The sequence below is a fragment of the Haemaphysalis longicornis genome, unplaced genomic scaffold, assembly GCF_048455015.1.
Source record: "Haemaphysalis longicornis isolate Haplotype H1 unplaced genomic scaffold, Haemaphysalis longicornis Haplotype H1 scaffold_10, whole genome shotgun sequence".
NCBI lineage: Eukaryota > Metazoa > Arthropoda > Arachnida > Ixodida > Ixodidae > Haemaphysalis > Haemaphysalis longicornis.
Genome location: NW_027526204.1, coordinates 13,618,714 through 13,641,005, shown reverse-complemented (window position 1 = coordinate 13,641,005; position 22,292 = coordinate 13,618,714). Strand labels below are relative to the sequence as shown.

General features: G+C 48.0%; 1 protein-coding gene across 1 annotated transcript; it reads right to left on the bottom strand.

Annotated features, from left to right (window-relative positions):
- Window positions 1–1,608: 1,608 nt before the first annotated feature.
- LOC144158108 (uncharacterized) lies at window positions 1,609–21,932 on the bottom strand. The gene is made up of 7 exons (XM_077688761.1): window positions 21,765–21,932; window positions 21,103–21,220; window positions 20,817–20,879; window positions 18,583–18,724; window positions 4,839–4,894; window positions 3,178–3,290; window positions 1,609–1,617 (listed from the first exon to the last, which is right to left on the bottom strand). The coding sequence occupies exons 2-7, from the start codon at window positions 21,173–21,175 to the stop codon at window positions 1,609–1,611; spliced, it is 456 nt and encodes a 151-aa protein (XP_077544887.1). The 5' UTR covers window positions 21,176–21,220; window positions 21,765–21,932.
- Between the last annotated feature and the right edge of the window lie 360 nt (window positions 21,933–22,292).

Sequence of the window (22,292 nt, the reverse complement as noted above, 5' to 3'; positions counted from 1 at the left end):
ATCAACACCAACTCGCCAAACTTTCCATCCTGTTAAGTTCATTAGTTTGCGTACTTTTTCTTTCTCTCTCATCACTTGGGTGTGCATATAGAGAGTGTTAGTTAACAGGCCCCATTTTCAACACCAAATGTGACGCAGTCCCCAAGCTCGTATGTCCCATCACGTGGATATGCATTTTCAGTTGATTAGTTATCAGCACTATTTTAAGCATCACAAGAGGCAAAATAAAAGTAAGTGCGTGTGTCTCTCCTACAGATGACCACTGTCAACACTTGAGAGAAATAAATGTGTTCATACCGGTCAAATATATTCCGTTTCACTTCCGTTTAGCGAGCTAACAAGCTTTTTTCCCGGAGTAAAATGGCTCACGATTTTTAATTTTCAAATAAGACAGCTTTTTTTTACAGACACTTCTGGTACAGCAGGTCTCAGCCACAGACATCTCTCGCGCACAGGCAGGTGGTGCCACAACACTTATTGGACACACACCTCACCAGACACCTCTTTCGTGTGCAGTCCAACACAGATATATTGAACTCGAACAGGACTGCGAAGTAGTTTGACATATTGATAATTCGAAATATAACATACACCTATCTAAAGATTACCTGGCAACTCCGCACATCACTGCAAGCTTTCGGAGATCCTGACAAGCAGTAGCTTACTGATTTGTTCCGCAAAGCGCAGAAAATTTCGATCCACAGCGCAATGACCACCGCACTTTTTTAGCATGAAAAAGATATGTGAGCTTCGCTTGCTTCATCTTCAGTGCCAAAGTTCACTGAACTGCCTTCAAGCTTACGAATGCAGTACAAATGAGAAAACGCGGCACTGTCCATTGTGCTACAACAGTGGCGAATAACGCTGATGAAATTGATTGATTGATTGTAGGGTTTAACGCGCCGACGCAACGCAGGCGATGAGGAGCGCCATAGTGGGGTGTTGCAGGCGATGAGGCGCGCCATAGTGGGGGGGGCTCCGGATTAATTCTGACCACCAGGGGATCTTTCACGTGTGCTAAATCTCGTACACACGGGCATTTTTGGTTTCCGCTTCCGTCAGAAAAGTGGCCGCCGCAACCAGGAATCGAACCCGCAACCTTGTGCTTAGCAGCACAACGCCTTAGCCACTGAGCCACCGCAGCGGGTAACGCTGACGCAAGCTTGGCTGCAGTAGACGATTGGGAACGTCATCAAGGCCGCTTTTAGGGTCCGCATCTGCAGCATCAGTGATGTCCGCCAGAGCCTGCACATCGTTGTGAGCACTAACAAGCTCCTGTGCTGTTGTGTCATTCAGGATGGCGCATGGGATTGCTAACAACTCTAAATTCACTCTCGATGCACTCAGTGCTGCCGTCTTATCCGAACACTTCCCATCTGGGGCAGTGCAACAAAGCGGCTTTGCACATGACATGCTCTGGAATGGCGGGGGAAGGGGGGAGCTGTGCTGCCTTCGCCTTTACGTCAGGTTTGGTGCGCAGTATCGAGCTCAAAAATAAGGCGAGGAATTTCGAATACCTCTGTAACCGATATCTTTTAACCAAATGTACCAGTCGAATGTCCGCCTTCGTCGCCCAGAACGCATGCCACGAACATGCACCACACCACATCAGTCCCCCTGCAAGCCCCCAAACAACTCAAGCACAGAAACCGAGCAACTTTGGTCAGCTTCCCCTCCTCCTTTGTGGCTTTTCGCACCCACTCGCTCCCCGCGTTCTCGCTACCATGTGGCTGCCCCCTTGCTAGCGTGCGAGCAGGTGTTAAAGGCCATTGAAGCAAAGCAACGCCATCACCTCCTACATCTCACCGAGCACGGTCGGCAACACCCGCACAAAGTCATAACCAACCCCACCACCCCAGCAGGAGAAGCGCACTTGCAGGGGCACTTGCGGAGCGGCGTTCACTATATCGAATGTGCCCGCGATTGGGAGTTCGATACAGTTGTTTGTGGAAATCCCACGCTATACTTCAGCACAGGATTTCCAAGGGAACGTTCAGATTGTTCGATATAGCAAAATAATTCGATATATCCGTGTTCAACTGTAGTTTCATAATAGTGTGCATTAGACAGATTGGTGGAGATTCATGAATACATACAGCAAACAGAGGGTTTCTAGCCAGAGCATTTTTTGAAGTGACAAACAAAGTTGGATTTGCCACAAAGTCCTCTTTAAGACGTACAAACAAGCCTTCAGGTCATCTTGCCACTGCAGCAGTCCGGGCTGGCCCTCTTTCCAGTAGAACTTTTCTTGCAAGCACTTCCTGAGCAACACCTCACCAGGGTGCAATCTTTCATTCCATGAAATATCTCCAAATTCCCCGGAAAGCCATTGTGCACATTACAAGTTTTGCCAGTGCCCACCCTCTCGAGACTGCTAGTTCGAATCTGTGGCTCCTCCAACAGATAGGGTGACTGATTGGTCACTGGTGTGAGTGGCCTCATGAGCACGCAGGGCATCTTTACGAGCAAAGTGCTGTGAGCACAGTTTGCAGGCATGGGGCTTTCTTTCACCGTGCACTCTCTTATGCCAAGCCAAGGTTGATCTCTGCGCAAAGCTCTTTTGGCAGACAGGGCAGACGAATGGCCGTTCACCAGTGTGGCTGCACTCGTGGTAGACGAGGCTCTCTTTCCGCCTGAAGGATTTGGGGCAGTACCTGCAGGAATAGGGCTGCGCAGCAGTGTGCTGCCTTTGGTGAACAACCAAGTAGGCCTTGGTTGTGAAGTCTGCATGGCAGAAATTGCAGACAAAGGGCCTTTCGCCGGTGTGAGTTCGCTCGTGATAGGCGAGGCTGTCTTTCCGAGCATACCTTTTGGGGCAGAACCTGCAGGTGAAGGGCAGTTCGCGATTGTGCGACGTCTGGTGATCAAACAATTGCGATTTCCGAGAAAACCTGCTCTCGCACATGTCGCACGCAAATGGCTTTTCACCAGTGTGTATTCGCAGATGATTTTTGAGGTTGTCTTTGCGACTGAAGCATTTAGAGCAAAACTGGCAGTCGTACACTTCAGTAGTGTGCAATTTTTCATGATTATTCAGGTCCCGTTTCTTTGAAAAGCTGCTCTGGCAGAAACTGCAGCTAAAGGGCTTCTCACTGTGCTTTCTCATGTGAGTGAACAAGTTGTACTTGTGAAAAAAAAGTTTCTGGCAAATATTGCAGATGTGGGGCGTCCTTTCACGTTTCCCCTTTTTGTGCATGGTTCCATTTGTGTCTTGGTCATGGCACTCCTGACAGGACTGGCAGGCATGAGGCTCCACTCCAATCCAAGTCTGGTGGCCACTGGCAAGGTCCCTGGGGAGGTAGAACAAGATACGATTTAAATCAGGAGTTCAACAGAGACCAGTCTGGTCGGGACAAAACATGGCGAATAAAATGATAAATGTCAAACAAATAAAACGTTAAAAATACAAGACGTTTGAGCTCCCTATAGAGCCTTTGTAAGCAAGTCTTGTAGCTCCCATTCTGAAGCCAAGCCATCGTTTTTTAATGCCGCAAACAATTTTACTGCATTTAAAGATTCACTGAAGGCAGCAAGTTCCTTACAAATGAAGTTTAATGTTCTCCTCGCCCACTCAACACTTTTTCGACAGCAAAGCACGCCTCAATGCTGAGAATTCATAGACTGAATACTGCACTACCGTTCTTCATTTCCCACACAAGTCTTACTATGCAAACTAGCTCCTGTTTGAATCCCAATCATCTGGAAGCAAGTGTGACACCAGTGTGGTACAGCAGTGTAGAAGCAAACACAACCCTATTATGTAAATGACGGTTTCTTCAGTTTGGGACAAATTAGTCATGGTGTCCCAAGTTACTGCATTCTTTGCAGCTCTTGACCACAAAGCAAAGGAGGGTACACTCATTTTAGTATAGCGTGAGGGCTATCTGCCACATAGGTCAAACCAGCTGCTCGCATGCAAAAGCTCCCCATGTACGGACATCTATCAAGCACTCTGCACATCTATACCCGGGGTGTTGACATTTACGTCAGAAGAAAAAAGCATTCAGTTGACGAAAGTGGCACACACGCTGTTTTGATACATTAACTAGTCACCAGACTTGAAGCGTATGCAGGGTCACCTTCACTCATAGCACACCCATACGTTCATCCGCACAGGGCTCGAGACAAAGTGTTTCCGTGATAGTGCTCTTGTCCACTTCATTTTCTTCGACCATCACATTCATTCCTTCCACCAGTGTCACTCACAGCTTAGCCAGCCGTGCAGTGTATGTCACCCAGACTGATCCCGGTCTGCTAAGAAACGGCTGTCTAGGAACAGACTGTCACAGAACACCTCTTTGTCAGCCTGCTCTGTTCGCCACTCAATACAACAAATGAATTTACCCCTGAAATTATACAACGGAGAGGACCCGTGAGCTATGTCTGAGGCAGAATGGGCACCTAATGTGATTCCACAGTGTCCAGTCTTGACAACCTCCACAAAACCTATGAGCCAATGTCGGTAAGGAGCTTTACAATTTGTTCTCCCGAACATCACAGCCCCAAATCCCGAGCCTGGCTGAGGTTTCCGCAAGGTGCCGCAAGCACTTGCTGCTTTAGTGGAGACACCACCGGAGCCATGCAACACAGTCCAAGAACAGTTGACAGGGACCCCCACGTAATAACGTCCACCACTGCCCTCCTGGCACTGTGTCCAACACGAGGGGGTGCGCAGTGTGCTGCCACTGTGATAAAGCAGGATGCAGTTACCATTACAGCTAATACAAGCATAGGGCACTAGTGGGTTCACATTCGGCACATTTTGTTTTACCCGGCCAGGGCCCTTGGGTCATCACATACAACCCCCCCATTGCCACGATGTCGAATTTTCAACCGACCTTTTATCACCCTACCGTTGCGATTCACCAGCCTGCCGGCCCTTCCCTGAAGCCACCTGCAGAGGTGCACTAAGTGTGACTAGAGTAACTACTACCGGGGGTAAGGTAGATGTATGGCAAAAGCACAAAGACCCTGCACCCTCACAGCCTTGCTGTCACAACGAAATGGGCATGGACGACCAAGCCTGAGTTGAGCCACCATCAACTGTCGCCCGTATGCAGTCAGCACGTAGCCAAGATGGCCCCCATCAGACAGAACAAGGAGCCCTCATTAAGGGACATTACGAATTCCTGCCATACGTAAGAGACACTCAGCTTTGCACCTTGTTTTCATGGTTATGGGACATGTTACGCTGTCCGCACTGCAGGATGCTACACCAATTAAATTTACCTTACGTTCCACATGACGCAGGCCATTCAGAGTTCAGGCACGGTGTCCTGGTGGGTAAATAAAGGCAGTGGATTTAAGGCCAACCCTCACCATGTAATACTCTCAAGACTAGAACAAGCTATGATGAAGACAAAAACAAGCCGTGCCTCAAAGCGCAGCTTCCCCGTGACGCATGCCACGCCGTGATTCCTTACTCATCGCAACCTTCCCTGCACCAGTTTCCTCTGTTTTAGTCAATTTACTGTCAAAAGGAGAGAGACTTTTGACAGTATGTTGGCTAAAACCACAGCGTAAGATATGCTTTTAGGTGTGGACACAGTGGCCCAGAAAGCTGTCAAAATAAAGTTGGTGGCACCGCGCGTAGACCTTTGATTGAAAGGACACATGGTGGCAGAGCTTCGAACTTTGCTTCGCAGCATCCTAGGCTTCGCGTGGCTTCACCAATGACTAAGGCAAGATGGTTCACAGGCACCAGCGGCATGCATGTAAAACAACATTGCATGAGCTCACTGTGTGAGCTCACACAACGCAATCGTAACACTTTCGTGACCGTTGAAAAATCTTTTGTTCTTGGGAAGTCCAGGAAACATTTTTCCTGCCACAGAAAAAAAAATATCGATACCAAAGTGTATGGCATGAAATGATAGAGGAAGGATAAGTCTTTTCAACAGTATTAATTTCAAACAACAGAATTATAACGAATATTAACAAAAAATTAATAAACCAAGAAAAGGTAACAAAAATAAAAATACATCAATGCTACTTTGTACAGGGTAAACAAAAAAATTGAAATATATTTTGAAAACAAGGCCCTGATAGAATAATACTGCACATATAATATCTGTAAGTACAAAAGTTATTTACATACCGTACTTACCCGATTCTAATGCACACCCGATTTTCCTGGCAAAAAAAAAACACGAAAAAACTAGCACCTCCGATTGTAACGCGCACGGAGCTTCGTGACCCAGAAAAACATGCCAGAGAAACGGGCGATTTATTTTCCAAAGTAATCTCACTCATCTTACTCCTCATTGCTCTCAGAAAGCTCCTTGTCGCTTTCTGCTGACTACATCTCGTCCTCGTTGCCGTCAAGCGCGTTCACGGTGCCAAACTTCTGAACGAACGTTTAACCATGGCCGATTGGATCGTCGCCCATGCATCGCATGCCCATCCCATGAGCTTCTCCAGAGGCACACGCTTTAGCCGACCGCTTGTTTTGAACGTGAGAACCACTCGTAAGCCACTCGTGGAAGCGGCGCACCTTCATTCGTTGCCGCTGCTGCCATTGCTGTTATCAAGCACACAAGTGGAACAATGTGACGATTTGTGTGAACGCCGATAGAAAAGCGAAGGCCTAGGCTTCCTGCGTCCGAAAAATCATTGCTAAAAGCTTTGGCGCCATCTTGAGATGGCGATGGGTGGACGAAATTTCCGCTGTTTTGGCAGTTTCGGTTTCGTATCTGATTCTAACGCGCATGCGATTTTTCGGCCTATATTTCCGGAAAAGTGCGCGTTAGAATCAGGTAAGTATGGTACATACAAAATATAAGCACTAGTCCCTATCCTGCCAGTGCGCGAAGCAGTTTCTCGGCGAAATAAAACAAAGGTTGGCTCCACTTTTCGTGCAGCCAGCGCCAAGTGGTCCCGCCCGAGTGAAGTTGACACCCTTCAGGTAAGAGCTGTGACCTTTAAACAGGCCGGATATGTTTACATCAATGCGCAGCAGTGATAAAATGGCCCGAGGATAAAGAGAGCGAGAGAGAGAGAAATACTTTTATTTACATAGTGGATTAGGGCGTGGTGGGCGCAACCCTGAGGGTCGCAACAATTTCAGCTGCTCGAGTCACGAGCTCCTTCTGGAGCTGGGGGTCTGAGCTGCCCAAAGCCTCCACCCACTGGTCAGCGGAATTAATGGTAGGGAATGAGTCCTCTGCACAAGCCCGCATTTGGTGCTGGACCGTGGCCCTTTCACCGCAGCGGGGGCAGAGGGGGGATGGTTACAGGGAGGGGTGGACGTGATGCAGGATGGCACTGCAGGGTAGGGACTCCGTTTGCAGTTGACGCCAGAGGTGTTCTTCCTCTAGAGTGAGAGATGAGTGGGCGGGGGGAAGCTTGCGGCAGGAGAGGCGGTAATGCTGCGTGACCTCTCTGAAGGTCAGGAGACTATCCCTGGTTGATCTGGCTCCATGGAGGGTGGTAGAGTCCACATCGTATGCCCGGGTGACAAGTGCCCGGGCTGCCGTGTGGGCCGTCTCTATCCCTCCAATGCCCGCGTAAGCTGGGAACCATTGGAGTTCGACCGTGTGGGATGGCGAATTTAGACAGAGAATTTTGTGTGCCTGGGCCGAAATGAGACGTTTAGCGACGTTTTAGATGGCCGTTTTCGAATCGGAGAGTATAATTTCTGGGGCGGGCCTTTGTGTTAATGCCAGCGTGATTGCCGCCTCTTCTGCTACATGCGGGTGTCGGGTACGAAGGGTGAGGGTAGCAAGAGGAGGAGATGACGAGGAGTGAATAACGGTAATAGAAAACGCCTCTTTATATTCTGCAGCATCCACATAAAGGGTAGCTCTGGAAGGGGGAAATTTTCGGAGTAATGACATGGCTCGATGCGTCCGCCCTTCGGTATGGAATGATGGGTGCATACTTTTTGGGATAGGTCAAATGAGGATATGATTCCTGATTGATGATTTAATGCTGCACACTAACGCAAGCCCTTGAGCTGGGCCGATCCCAAGTCTTTCTAGGAGAAATCTGCCCGTGGAGGAGCGTGGCAGGCAGTTGACTTGGCCAGTGCAGTGGCCTTCTATGAGTTCTGCTGTCATGTTGTATGCCCCTGTTTCCCCCAGCCTGGCAGTGGAAGCGTTCGGGGGTAACTGCAGAGCAGCTCGGAATGCTTTGCGAATTAGGCCATCTTTCCTTATCTCGCTGTCGGTAAGGGATAGATAGGGAAAAGAGCGTATGTAATCCTGCCGGTTAGGAACGCAAGGACAAGTCTCAGGCGCTTTTGCTCTTCGAGGCCATGCTCTCGAGCAACGATCCTTCGGAGCAGGCCGATTATCTGGGTGACATGCGCCGAGAGCTTTTTGAGCACCTCCGTGTTGCGTCGATTACTCTGCAGTGTGAGTCCTAAAATTTTGAGGCTAGTGACTCGAGGTACAGCCTTTCCGTCCACTGAAACGTGGATGGAAGCTTCTCACGAAGGTCCCGATCTTTTAGCGGGCAGACCTAAAAGTTCTGACTTTGTTGGGGAGCACTGCAGGGCTGCTACTCGGGATCCTTGTACGACGGCTCTAGCGCCAGCTTGAAGGGTTTCTTCGATGGAGGCATCACTTCCTCGAGTGACCCTTAAGGTTATGTCATCTGCATACATACTGTACTGGAGGCCAGGCACTCGGTCCAGAGTAGAGGCTATGCGCGATACTGCTAAATTGAATAATAGGGGACATAGAACCGACCCCTGTGGTGTGCCAGAAGATGGAAGCCAGAGTTCTGGCGATTCCAAGTCTCCCAGCCTTAGCGTGGCTGTTTTATGAGATATAAATGCGCTAACATAGTTGTATGTCCGTACGCCCAGTCCTATACACTCCAGCCCTGCCAAGGCTTTGTGAGATACTTTACCGAATGCCTTTGTTAGATCCAAGGCCAGGATCGCTGCTGAGTCTCGCGAGGGAGGGTCCTTTAGCAGATCGTAATATAGTCTCAGGTGGACATCGTTTGTCGCAAGCCCGGCCCTAAAGCCATACATATTGGGTGACAACAATTCCTGTTCTTCTGCTAACCTGTTTATTCTAGTTAGAATGATGCGCTCAAATATTTTTCCTATACATGACGTGAGCGATATCGGCCTAAGATTTTCTATCGAAAGCTGCTTGCCTGGCTTGGGGATTAGGGTTATGTTAGCATGACGGAATTCTTGAGGAAGAGTGCCCTCCATCCAATGCTTATTAAACAGCTTAGTGAGGTAGGCGATCGAGCTGTTGTCAAGATTTCCCAGCATTTTATTTGTTACGCAGTCTTGCCCCGGGGCAGAAGATGTTCGCACGTCCTGCAGCGCTCCTATGACTTCTGCCTCTGTGATTTCCTCATCCAAGGAGGGATTAGGTGGCCCGGAGTAGTCCGGGTGCTTTTCCTGTTCTCCATCTGGTACGTATCTTCCGATGAGGTCTCGAATTGCCCAGTTCGGATCGGTCTCGAGATGTCTGGTGACCTGGGTGAGCTGTTGGCCTGCTCTGTTTTAGAGCGGCTTGGATGAAGGAGATGCCTCAGAAGGGACCAAGTCCTCTTCATACTCATAGAGCCCTGTGGCCAATCGCATAGCTGTTCCCATCCTGATCTGACTAGTTTGGCAGAATAACATTCAATTTCCTTGGTTAGGATGGCTATCCATTTCCTTAGGTGCTTGTTGTGTTTTTGAGTGTGCCATCGCCTTTTGAGGTTTTCAAGAGCTTCCCACATATGCTGCAATTTAGAGTCGACGTGTGGTGTCGGTATTTCCGGATCTAGTTCTTGTTGATGATTTCTTACGTCCCCCAGGAGCTGATCCGTCCATTGAGCTAGGTCAAGCATCGGGGAGAAGGGCAGGTCCTCAGCTCGTCGTGCCCCCCGGAAAGTGTACCAGTATGTGATGACAGTCTGCATGCGCTGTGGTGGTGTGGGTGCTTGAGTGTCAAGTGTAGCTGTATTATGTGATGATCACTTCCTAGTGCGTCATCTAGCCTTCTCCATTCTGTATGGCCCGCTCTGTAGGTTAGGGTGACGTCCGGGGTGGTGTCTCGTTGTACACTTGTTCCCTCCCTGGTTGGTGGGTCCGGTAGAGTTTCGAGCGTCAGCTGCTGACTGAATTACATCCCAGAGTTGCCTGCCCTTCTTGCTATCCCTAGGATAACCTCATGCCGTGTGTGGAGCATTAAAGTCTCCAGTGATTATGAGGGGTGAGCCCGAATCAACTTTTTTGGCGGCCAGAATCAGTGATCGAAAATTATGAGCGTGTTGCTTGGGGCGACTGTAAACGTTTAGTATGTGAATGACCTGTTCTGTCCTACGTTTCGGGTAGACTGTTACAAAGTCGTGAGGGATCAAACAGCTATCAAATTGCGTGTGTTGGGCAGATATGTTTCGCTGTACTAGTACTGCAGTGTCGTGTTGTGTTTGCAAGGACTGGTATCCTAGACATTTGACCCGCTTTTCAGGTTCCTGTAGCGTAATTATGTCAGGGGGATTATCTACTTGTTTTAGCAGTAGCTGTAGTTCCGCCCATTTCTGAGCAAAGCCCCGACAATTCCACTGCCAGAGCACGACTCCCTTTTTAGAGGCCTTCATCAGTGATGTCATACATTGGGGCATTTGGGAATTTATCCGTGCAGATAGGTCTCTGACACTCGACAACATCTCCTGGTGCATATTTTCAAATCGGGCCTGCATTTCGGCCTGGGCGGTGAGTATGGCTTGTACCGCTTGAGTGTATTCAAGTTTGTGTTCCGTCAGCAACCTTTCCAGACGGCTTAGTCGCTCCTGCGAGGGGGACTCGGGCTGGGGAGGTACTTCCCCATTGGGTGGGTTGGGTGCTTTCCGTTTGGGCGGGGGCTCCTCTCGCTTCGGAGTTCGTAACAGATTGATCTCTTTTTTGAGGGCGGCATTCTCAGCTCACAGCGCAGCCATTTCGAGGCGCATGGCTTGTAATTTGCGTGCTATGTCAGATGAGAGGGAAGGGGTGGGTTAGATGATGAGAGGGGAAATGTTGGCATGCAGGTGGGGTTTCTGACCAGGGGAGTAGAGGCGCTGGGGCCCCTCACCTGTTGCCGTGGTGGTCTTCCACCTTGTTGGAGGGCGGCTTTGTAGGTGCCTCTGGGTCCCGTCCCGTGCTGGTTTCGGGGTGGGTGCTGCGCCGCCTTGTGCTCATTGCGCTCAGGAAGCTTGTCTCGGTCCTTGGAGCTCCGGACCTGGCGCTCGGGCTGGGCAGTTCGGGTTCTGTGATGGAGTCCAGGAAAATCCATGTCCCGGCCGTCCGGACCATGCAGCAGGTGTCCTTGTTCAGAGACCACCTGAGCATACGAGGAGGGCCCTCGCACACTATGCACCGGGGGGTGCACGGGTGGTCATCGGAGGGATTCGTCGTGCCGCAGCGGCAGCAGCGCGGGTGGGATCTGGCGTTCGGGCATACGTTGCCCGGCTTGCCAGCACGCCGCGCAAGCCTCCGTCTTGCAGCGAAAGGGCTTGTACTGGTACGTCGTTGCTCTTTATCGTACCCAGAAGGGGACTCGGTGACCGTCGAACAGAATTTGCACCATGTTGGAAGTGTTCGAGCATTTGGCGTCAAGAATTGGTAAGGCCTCGTTGTAGTTGAAAATGCTGTCCAGCACTTGTTCCGGGGTGTCGTCTTCTGGAATATTGAAGATGATTCCCACGGTGGTATTAGCTGGCGCGGACACGTGAGTGGCTATTTCGAATTGCTGACCGCAAAGCAAGAGACATTCAATGCTGACATATTTGCTGGCACGGTCTTCTGAAAGTGCACTGATGAGGAGATAATTAGCCACGTGGTGCACTCAAATTTGATCCTCACGGTTCGGTGGCACTCCCGCTTAGGCCAGGATATCATCTGCTAATGTGGCTTGCGCTATAGATGAGAACGCATGTCCTCCTCGGGGGTGCAGGACGATTTTCACATCAGAAGATGGGAGAGGCGAAGCCGGCGGCGGGCGACGCGGGGAACGCTTTTTCTCTTTCTTGGGTGCTAGTGCGGCGCCCAAGGTGTTCGTGGCTGCAGTAGACGCACGTGCTTGGTCGCACAAGGTGTTTTGCCGGTGGCGAATCGTAGCCCACCCAGGCTGCTGTAGCTCCTCGGGGTCGATGTCCTTTCCTCCCACGATGCTTTCCATGCTGGGTCTTGCGCTGAACGGCGATGCGCCGGAGCTCACGCCTCCGCTTGCAGATATTGAGCCGGCGGCGACGCTGACTCCCTAGGCCTGTTAGGCTTAGCGGAGCTGGTAGCGTGGGAGATTTCCAAAAGGCTGTAACTGACCGTTGGGTTGGTCCTCGGCCACGATGTTGGTGTCCTCAGTATCGGTGTGGATTGCCGGTTCTCGCGGTGCACAAAGTGGCAGCGTGGAAATTAATTAAACGGCAAGACAGGAGTCCAAAAGCAGAGCCGACGAGAAATGGGTTCACATCGCGTTGCCCCCTAGCGGTCTTCTGATAAAGAGAAAGTTACTGGCAGATACCTGCTGATGTTCCGGGGCGGTTTGGCGACTTCCGCCGTCCATACTTGAAGCCTGATGAATCAAAGTCGTCTGACGAATCAAAGAGATTACAGTTCAGATTCATCGGAACCCGTGAAGATTCGCTGTTTCTGCGGAGCATCAGCAAGCAGCATTGATGCCATATACGAAACCACGTGCACCTGACTGCGAAGGACCTTCAAAAATTCTCAGACGGTCCTCAGATGGTCCGCTTCTGGCTTCAAGGCATCGCGGTTGCGGGGCCAGGCATCATCATGTGCATCATCATCAGTGGCGGCAGGCACATCTTCACTGTATGTTTTCATCGCACTGCCCACCCGCATTGCAATCTTCACCGCGCTGCAGCTTCGACCGGGAAGGTTGCCCTCAACCGGGGATGATGTCACGGGACACATATAGGCGGGCAATGTCCCATACTGCGCTGGCTCAGGCACGAGACGACGAAGTGGCTGTGTCCTTGCGCGCGCTATTGTATGGCTGCCATGTACATTCTGTAAATAGATCGCTTCACCCCATCCCATCATTCGTCTCATCTGTGTACTGCCGCCACGTCACAATATCTGACACGGCGGCTAAAACAGACTAGTGATGCACGGAAGATTGCACCATGGCATTATCTTGATCACGAGCTCCCTCACTGCCCAAAGGGCCTGCGCTGCAATTTGCAAGTGCAACTGTCCAAGGAAATAACAGAACAAGTGTCAGAGCAAAACAAAGGGGAAGGCTTCTTACAACCTGACATCCATCCACCATGCGGTACCACATGGCTACTGGCTTCCCTTTTCATGTGGCAGTTGCCTAGAGAAATTTTACCAGGTCAGTTGCAAGGGGAATGTGTGGGGATATCTTTCTTCTGTCTTTTGCCATTCCTTAGTGGACACACCGGACCCACTTAAAGGGGGCCATGGGGACAAAACACAAGTCTGGTGCATTCAAAAGATTGCCTCGTGAGAATTGTGCTGACACCACTTTTAACATAAACTTCGCTCAAATAAGCTGTATAATCAGGAAAGAAGGGAATGTCCATGCGACCCGCTCGCTCATTTCCCGCAACAGAACCTACGATGTCACACCAGCCAGCTCGGCGATTGGCGGAGGCCGGAAAAAAGCAAACGACTGAATGTATAAGCATGCCGAAAGAGCTATTTGCACTTAAATTTACGGCATATTCTTTTTATATCAGTAAGAATGGTGGGACAAACAGTGGAAGTCACAAAAGCACACGTAAACATAGAAGTACCAATGCGTACTGCTGTTGGTACTACGCGCACTAAGCTTCGTTTAGATGCACAGTGCTGCGGTGCTTTGGGCTTGTCTCAGATGACACTGGCTGATTGACGAAAGTGACGGTGTCTTACGTGACCATATTTGGCGAGCGAGCACCATGTTTCACGAAACAATCATTTTCTCCATCAACAAAAACAAGCCAGGTTTAAATACGGTCACAAACAAACCAAAGTGGTCATTCCATGCCAAACGTCCCAGCCATAAAATCGACCATCACGGATTTTCTGAGTAAAAACTGTGGGTCATCCTCGCATGGCCCACAATGCTCCCTGAAAGTGTTCTTGTCCAAAAAAAATTTGTTCTTTTTCTAGTGGCCCGTTTACCTCCGGGGTTTAAAGCAAACTTACATCTGTGAAAAAATTCATGAAAAAGTAACTTTTCTTACAATGGCCACCATTTTTTGTAAACATCATGTTGAGGCCCTGGGCTGCTCTATACCTCATTCAGAAAATACACGATGTCGAACATTTTCAAACATGTGCAGCAAATACAAGCACATTCTCTCAGCCAATGAAGCATTTGTGGTGGTAGCGGTGGTGCGCCCATTCCATGAGCACGGGTAACTCAACGGCTGGCTGGACATCGACGTGCATTTAAAGAAGCAGGCTTTGTTATACGTGGTATCTTTTAAGTATGCCGAAAATTATGAAATAAACAGCGGCGGAGTCATCAAGTTAAACGTATTTATTTGTATGCATTAGCGGGAATTGTATAACCCTATGCTTTAAATGCACATCTGATGTCCAGCCATTGAGTTACCAGTGCTCATGGAATGGGCGCACCACCGCTAGCTCCAGGTTGTACTTTTCCCACTAACACGCGAATTATTCCTTTTTCCTGTACTGACGCTAGAAATACCATTGCGGCGAAAGGTATTCTTGTAGCGCAAACCCGCTGGCTCGCGCCTCTTTCATGCAGGCAGGCGCATGCCGTGCAGAGAAGACGCTCTGTGGAACAGCGGGGTGAAGTATATAGTGTCGCTGCACAAATTGAAAATTTTTTTTCTCTGCTAAAACAAAAACTGTTCTGATTAAACTTCCTGAAATAAACTGCGATCATTTGAACTAGTGAAGGGCTTGTATTTGATACGTTTACTACGAGCACGACAATGCGCAATTCCAAGGTGAATATTGGCCAGAAAGAAGATTTTTCCAAGTTTGACAAATGCTTTCTGGCACATTTAACCTTTTTTCAGTGTAAATATAGTTTTTACCAATTTTCCACAATGCTGAGATACACGTACTACAAATGCTTCATTGGCTGAGAGAATGTGCTCGTATTTGCTAAAAATGTCTGAAAATGCTCGACATCGTGTATTTTCTGAATGTCGTAATCACAGCAAAGAAAAGGAAAAACATTTTAAAAATGCTGCATAGAGCAGCCCAGAGCCTCAACATGATGTTCACAAAAAATGGTTGCCATTGCAAGAGAAGTTACTTTTTCGTGAATTTTTTCACAGACGTAAGTTTGTGTTAAACCCTGGAGGTAAAAGGGCCGCTAGAAAAAGAACAAATTTTTTTTGGCCAAAAACACTTTCAGGGAGCATTGTGGGCCATGCGAGGATGACCCACAGTTTTTACTGAGCAAATCCGTGATGGTCGATTTTACGGCTGGGACGTTTGGCATGGAATGACGCAAGGGCAGTTTAAAACAGCTTCCCGTGGTGTGGTGGCGCCATCTAGGCTGACTAACAGTAAGCAAGTCTCTGCTCCAGACCAAGTTCAGCTGAAAGACCTGTTCTTATGATGTCATCGCAAACGTTGTTCAAACACACGTTTTGGCACGAGAATCAAAATTTTAGCTTCAACTGATTAATTTCGCAGTGAATAAAGCGTCGTTTGCTTCTGGACAGCAGTGGGGGCACTGTAGAACGTGAAATCTTCCGAATGAAACAAACCTGTACCTTGTCTTCATTGCCCCTTCAAGGACACACTAAACGCTATAAAAATGCGCTGCCTGTCCACCCCTTCCAAACATTTCTTCTTCCTTGCCCCCGTAGCGGTGAAGCTCGAATAGGAACCCTTCAGTCAGATTGCTTGACTTCATGTTTACTGTAGTGATGTGCCCAGCAGTTACACTTGCATAGCTGTGTCGTTCACCCACCTTTTTTCATGCATTTCTACATTACACAAACCCTTTCTACTCTGTGCTTCTCTTCTTGCCCCTTGCACGCACAAAACTACCCCCACTGACAGGATGACAGCTTAAAAAACGACAGTGGAAACACCTTTGCAACCAACCCTGCACCATGGGCGACTTGCATCATTCGATAAAGCACAAACCGCATGCCTGGTAGAAGAGACCCACTGCCAAGTTTCCCACGATCCACAGGTGCAGACCAGTACATGACCTAGTGGACACTAACTTGAACAAATCATCAGCTTGTTCACAACGCAGACAATCGTGCATGCGGAAAATCCTGCTTGTCAGGTGTAGGTGTCGGGTTGCTTGAAAGTCTGATGGGGTGACGGCAGAACTGGCCACCTCTCTAACCCAGCAGAACACAAACTGTCTGTTCACCAACCAAGCTGTTTTATCCCATCCACAGCCGCTTTTCGTAACTCTTTCATTACCGGGCATATTCCAAATCATTCAGTCTGAACGACACCTTGGGACCCCTTTTCATGGTGTTCCAGGCGTTTCTGGAATAAGTAAAGCTGTTTGGGGTTCGCTCGGAAAAGGCCCTTTCAAAATCAGTTTCGTTTTCACTCTTGCAACAAAAACGTGATTTTTGAAACGCATTTGCATCACCTGGGTGTGGAAAAGTGGTGTGGTCATCGTGCATCACTGCTACCAAAGAAGAAGGCGCACCACTCATAATTACTCTGCATCAGCATTTGGTTTTTGTTCTCAGGCATGGATGGCGAATCCGAAGATTATTTTCAATCGTCAGGTTTGTGCTGTGACAGTAATCATCCCTGAAATCAGCTGAAAATATCAAGCAGTGCCTGTTTGCAAAGTTTTCTTAGGATTTTAGGCAGTTTTATTGCCTTTGCGCACATTGTTCTAGGTCGCGTTGTAGTTCTACTTACAACAGGAACATTCGCAAACAGTTTAATATAGCTTCAGTTCCATTTCTGCATAGTGATATTGCTATTTGGCGCCATACGCAGTTACCAAACTTAAGCCTACCTGCCATGGCACCCTCAGCATCCGCTACTGATCCTCGAAAAAGGCATGCTGGTCCTGATTTCACCCCGCCCTAACCCGATTTATGCGATAAGAACTTCCAATGCGAGTCAAATGATAACACCCAGTCACCAGATATCAGTTCCAACCACAAGAGCGCTGCAAAATGGCCTTGCACAACGCCAGCTGTTCGCCGGCCAGTTTCGTTTCTATACGAGGGTATCTCCGGAGGCCTAGTGTTGCTCTTTAGTAGAACTGTCTATTCCGGCGGAGTCTCCAAACGATTTGGTACTGTTTCTTTTCTAAAATGATAGGTGGCGCTGCGATACGGGAGGCTCACAGTGCTGAACTCATTCATCGCGCAACAGCTACTCTGCGAAAGCTTGCAGGGCACAATTCTAGAGCAATGAACCTCATTCCAGCAAGGAGGGCTACAACAGCAAGTCAGAAAATGATCATAATGTTTATGTTTTGAGAGATAACTGACACTGAACATCAAGACGCATCAACCACTGAGTTTAATTTTTCAACTCCATGCAGATTTATCCACATTGTGTGCTTGTCCCGAATACTGTACGGGCTGTAAATGCGAAGTTAGTCATTGACAAGATGTTTTCATGCCACACGGGGACAAATTAGTGCCTTGATAATTTCAAACAACCAAATTTCTTTCAAGAAACCACACAAAATTGCGCATTTTGAAATGGAGGTTGGGCCCTGTTGCATGGCACGGGCACCACGCGTGCTAACATTTTTTTTTTATATCTGACAAAACTGTTTCGTACAAGTCAATATTTTTTTCAAGGACGTGTTTCTGAAATGTGTTCTTACAAAATGTATATTCGAAATTTTTTCTACTACTGGTGGTTTTTATACACAACTGCTTTTTTATCATTTTCTACAGCAACTTGACAAAAATATTGATTTTGATTTTTTTTTTTTTCGCAACTACGATGTATGAAAACATCTTAAAAAGTGGTGTTGTTGGAAAGGGTGTTAAATCATCTGCATTTTGCATTGCTGCAATTAGTGCCTAATCAATATGTTTAACAGAAAAAAATGTTTTCTTGTACCACTTAAAATCAGTCAATTTCTCACGGTAACGAAAGAGTTAAGCACCATCAACTTTTGGAGGGTCACCAACGCCTAGTTCCGCATCCGCATAACTTGTAAAACTTGCTGTCTACCACCTTCCATGTTTTTGGTGCGCAAATTTTTTAACAAGTTTGTGATTGTTTTCTTGGTGTTACGTACAATGTTCAAATAAAGCATTGATTTTTGTGCCAAAGAACATTTAACTGGCTGCATTTTCCTATATGTTAGAGCAAACTCATGTGAATTACTTAATGTCATAAAAAAACCTGTTCCAAGACCTCTCGGAACTCTCAATTTTTCTGGCGGAGCTGAGATAAAAAATTTCTTTTTAAATAATATCTCACACGCACAAGGCCCACGCTCAGCTCAGTTATCCTCCCCCAACCGTGGTACTGCACCCGAAAAGGTGAGTTAGGATGCTTTAAAGTGCGCCACCGTCCCATGCCTTTCTGTTGGGACGGCATGCTCTTCACTACACTTACTGCACAACCTTCCTTGTACCAAACACGTAGAACTGGCGTAAATGGCATATTGCCGCTGGCTTCAATGCAATTGAAGCTATAACTAACAGCACCGCAAACACCACAAACTGACTCGCCTCGTGTTGCTGAAGTGTGGACAGCAGGAGCAGGTGGGATGACCCCTTCGCCGGTCTGCTAGAGCCCCTTCCACCGCCATCTTGGCCCATTCTGGCACTCCCCCAAAGGGTGCCAAGAACTGGAAAGGGTGCACCTCGGTTTCTGAAATGTGTAAGAACGGTCAGGAGAACCACTCCTACAGAAACCTCCCGTTAGATTATTCCTCCACAATAAACACCTCGTTGCGTTCTCACTGCAACATTCGTGGCTTCTACCCGCAACATTTTTTTCCTTTCAAGTATTCCAATATTTAGGTACGTATTTGCTTCGATGGCAAGGAGCACTATTCGCACGTGCCTGAACATAACGCAGCGGTCTTAATTCCGCAGCACATGTGCAATACAGTTCAGCATTTAAAATCCAACCCACGGGGTCCACCGGATATAAAAATAGGCAGTGGCTATTTTGCCGGTAGCCGTCAGATTAGCCCTGGGGTTAAAGTTGCCGGCAGTTCCTTCCCATTGGCTGGCCCAGGCCACAGGATTACTCTGCCGGCACATTTTCGTGGGTGTTATTTTGCCGGCAGGTTAGCTTGAGAGAAAAGTTGCCGGCAGTTCCCCAGCAATGCTGCTGCAACCGAAGGTGTCAACGTGAACGTTAGGTACCAGTTTTTGAGCTTTCCTGAGCTTGAGAAGATTGATCGATACTGTTCAGCGAATTACGTTACGGTATCGAAAAGGAATGCGCAAACGATCGAATCGACCAACCAAATAGCTGGCAAGATTACGCAAAATTGCGGTGTGCATTTCCAACTTAAACATTTCCAGCACTAAAACAACGGATGAAGTGCTTCGGCCCATTCACTTATCTGCCCGCTGCCAAACTCAAGGCATGTCATCCAGTCGCATTCCCTCAGTTCCATGTGGATTTGATAGGTTCAAAGCCCCGTTGCCAAATCTACATTCTATCAAAACTATTCACTTTACTAACAGACACTGAACGTTCCTTGCTGCTCCCTTTGCAGAATTTCAAGCCAAGTAGCAGAATCAATAAAATGGTCTGCCAGAAAATCAAGATTGCACGGCTAGAATTCACGATTGTTTATTTCAATGCTACGAAATTCCAAACACTAACTTCAGTAAAAACAACGTGTGCATGAAATGCACACTTAATAACAAAACGCAAAATAATCCCACAAGTTGTCTACCCAATAAAAAGAGTGGGTCGCCCATTCTGCATGCACAGGGACTGAGCTTAATGTTGTTGCCTTCGTCACGTCAGCCTCAGGCAGTTAACAGTCAAATTCACCGCACCAGAGAAATAAAAAATGACAAGCTGTGGGAAATCAGCGACGCCTCGAAACATTGTGCAAGAACTAAGCTATGCAGCGCAAGCCAGCGCACACATCAAAATCGTTACGTTTGTACTACAAGCCTGCTCAAGTGAACGAGGAACGAAAAGTAAGCACGAGTAGCACGAATGCTGTCTGTTCATGCTTGATCAACCAGTGAACAAGGTACTACTAATGCGTGCAGACCTGACGTCTTTTAGCTCAATATTTTTTACGCTACCGTGAAAGGAATGGCCAGCAATCAAACACTAGCGTGTAATCCAATCATAATAAACTTCACCTTTAAACTTTTTAACTTAATCACTTTAATAAACTCTATCTTCACATCTCTCGCTGAACACGCTAAGCAAACGCAGGAAGTTTAATTACGAAGAGCATCATTCAGTTGCTTGTGTGAACTTCTTTCCTCCTTGAATGCAGCAGAATTTCACTGTCTGGAACTTCAGCGCATCGGACATGCCCGCTGCAATTTACCGACCTTTTTTGGACATTTCGATCGTCTGTGCATCCCTTTTTTTTTCATATCTTAACGAAATTTGCTGAACAGTATTGATCAATCTTCTCCCTAGGCTTGGCAAAGCACAAAACTTATCCCCAACATTGAAGTTGACACGTCCGGTTGCAAGAGCGTCGGTGCCCAGGGGCAGCATTGCCAGAGAACAGCCGGCAACTTTTCTATCGGGCAAATTTGCCGGCAGCTGGCAAAATAGCTCCCACGACGTTGTGCCAGCAGAATAATCACGTGTCCTGGGCCAGCCAATGGGAAGGAACTGCCGGCAACTTTTCTCCCAGGCTAATCTGCTGGCTGCCGGCAATATAGCCACTGCCTATAAAATACTGCAGAGGTAGGCAACTTCTTTGTTTTTTTTTTTGCACACTACAGAAGATGTCGAATTTCCGAACCTGGCAATTCGGGCTCAGTCTGGCATCCTGCACTGGTAAGGTACGCAACAGCGCACTGGGTACCTGCAGAGAAAAGTACCGGAACCAGGGAACAAGTTACACAACGCGGAAGGACTGTCATTTGAGCAAGTTGGTATTGGTTCACAGTGGAAACAGCGCAAAGATGACGGACTTTGGAAAAGAAGGGAGGCAGGACAGCGCCCTGGATCCCTTCATCTTTGCGCTGCCTCCATCACGTTCGTTACACAGCGGCGGCGCTGCAAAGGCGGTACAGGAGTGATGATACCTATGTCAGCGGTCGGGAGAGAGGCTTGAGTTGCTTTCCCGCAAAACACGACGGCAGCCACGTCTTCAGGCATGGCGGCCCGACGTGGCTGTGGACCCCGGGGGTGTAGAAGTTGCTGCTGAAGAATTAAACAATCAGAACATAATCACCTTCGCGCTAAATACTCCAAAGAAGCGATGGCATTAGGCAATATCTGGGTAGGCAGTGATAGCTGGCCTGGGTAATGGCAGCCAAAATCAAGCTGCACCGTACGCAGCAAAGGATAAGCATGGCCAGAATTACAAATTGATGCAGGAAGCCAGGATAGCACACAAGAGCATTGTGACTGACAGACGCGAGATTCGCTGTACGCAGCAGCGGTGATGTAACGGAACAGAATGAGCAGGCACCAAATGAACCAGCACGTGGCTATCGGTGTAGCAAAAGGCAGATGCCAATAGTACGCACGCTAAGGTCAGCGCGACAATTCATGACATTCGAGCAGCAAGTGACGCAACGCCTATGCAGGGCTCGTTGGACACACTCGTTGGCCTAGTGCACCCATTAGGACAGAAACATCGGTATCGACCACTTTCTTCACTAGAGTCCCGACAAGTAAACGTTTGCTCTTACACTCCGGCAGGGATTATAAGGGAAACACAGGCTACAGATGACCTACCTACCTAACCAGTCAACTTGGTCAAATTTGGCAGGGTCACTGAAGTTGCAAGCAAGCATAAAACCACGTCAAACGGCACATCTGCAGTATGATTCATTCTGTTTACAGTGTTTTACTCAAAGAAATAAAAATAAAGACGGTGAAAGACAGTGTTTGTTGACTACCAAAAAGGTACGTCAAAGTTGGAAAAAATAATTATCACCATTGCTCTCGTTTGCAATAAAAATTGTATGTTTCTGTTTTAAAAGCTAGTTATGCGCTGTTTTAAGCACGGTACGGTAAGATTTTGCGAATGCTAAATTCTTCCTACCATCCATGCTTCGCACGTGGTTTCGCTTTAGGCGACGTTCGCAGTTGGCGACGTTGGCTTTTCATTTCGCGAACAGTTCGTGAACAGTAAATTAAAGTCAGTAATTCATGGAAATATCGGGGGAGGAGACACAGCGGGCCGTAAATCGACGGTTTAAAATAATGGAAAGAAACTACTTCGGTTTGTGAAGTGAAATCTGTTGTCAAGATACAGGACCAATGG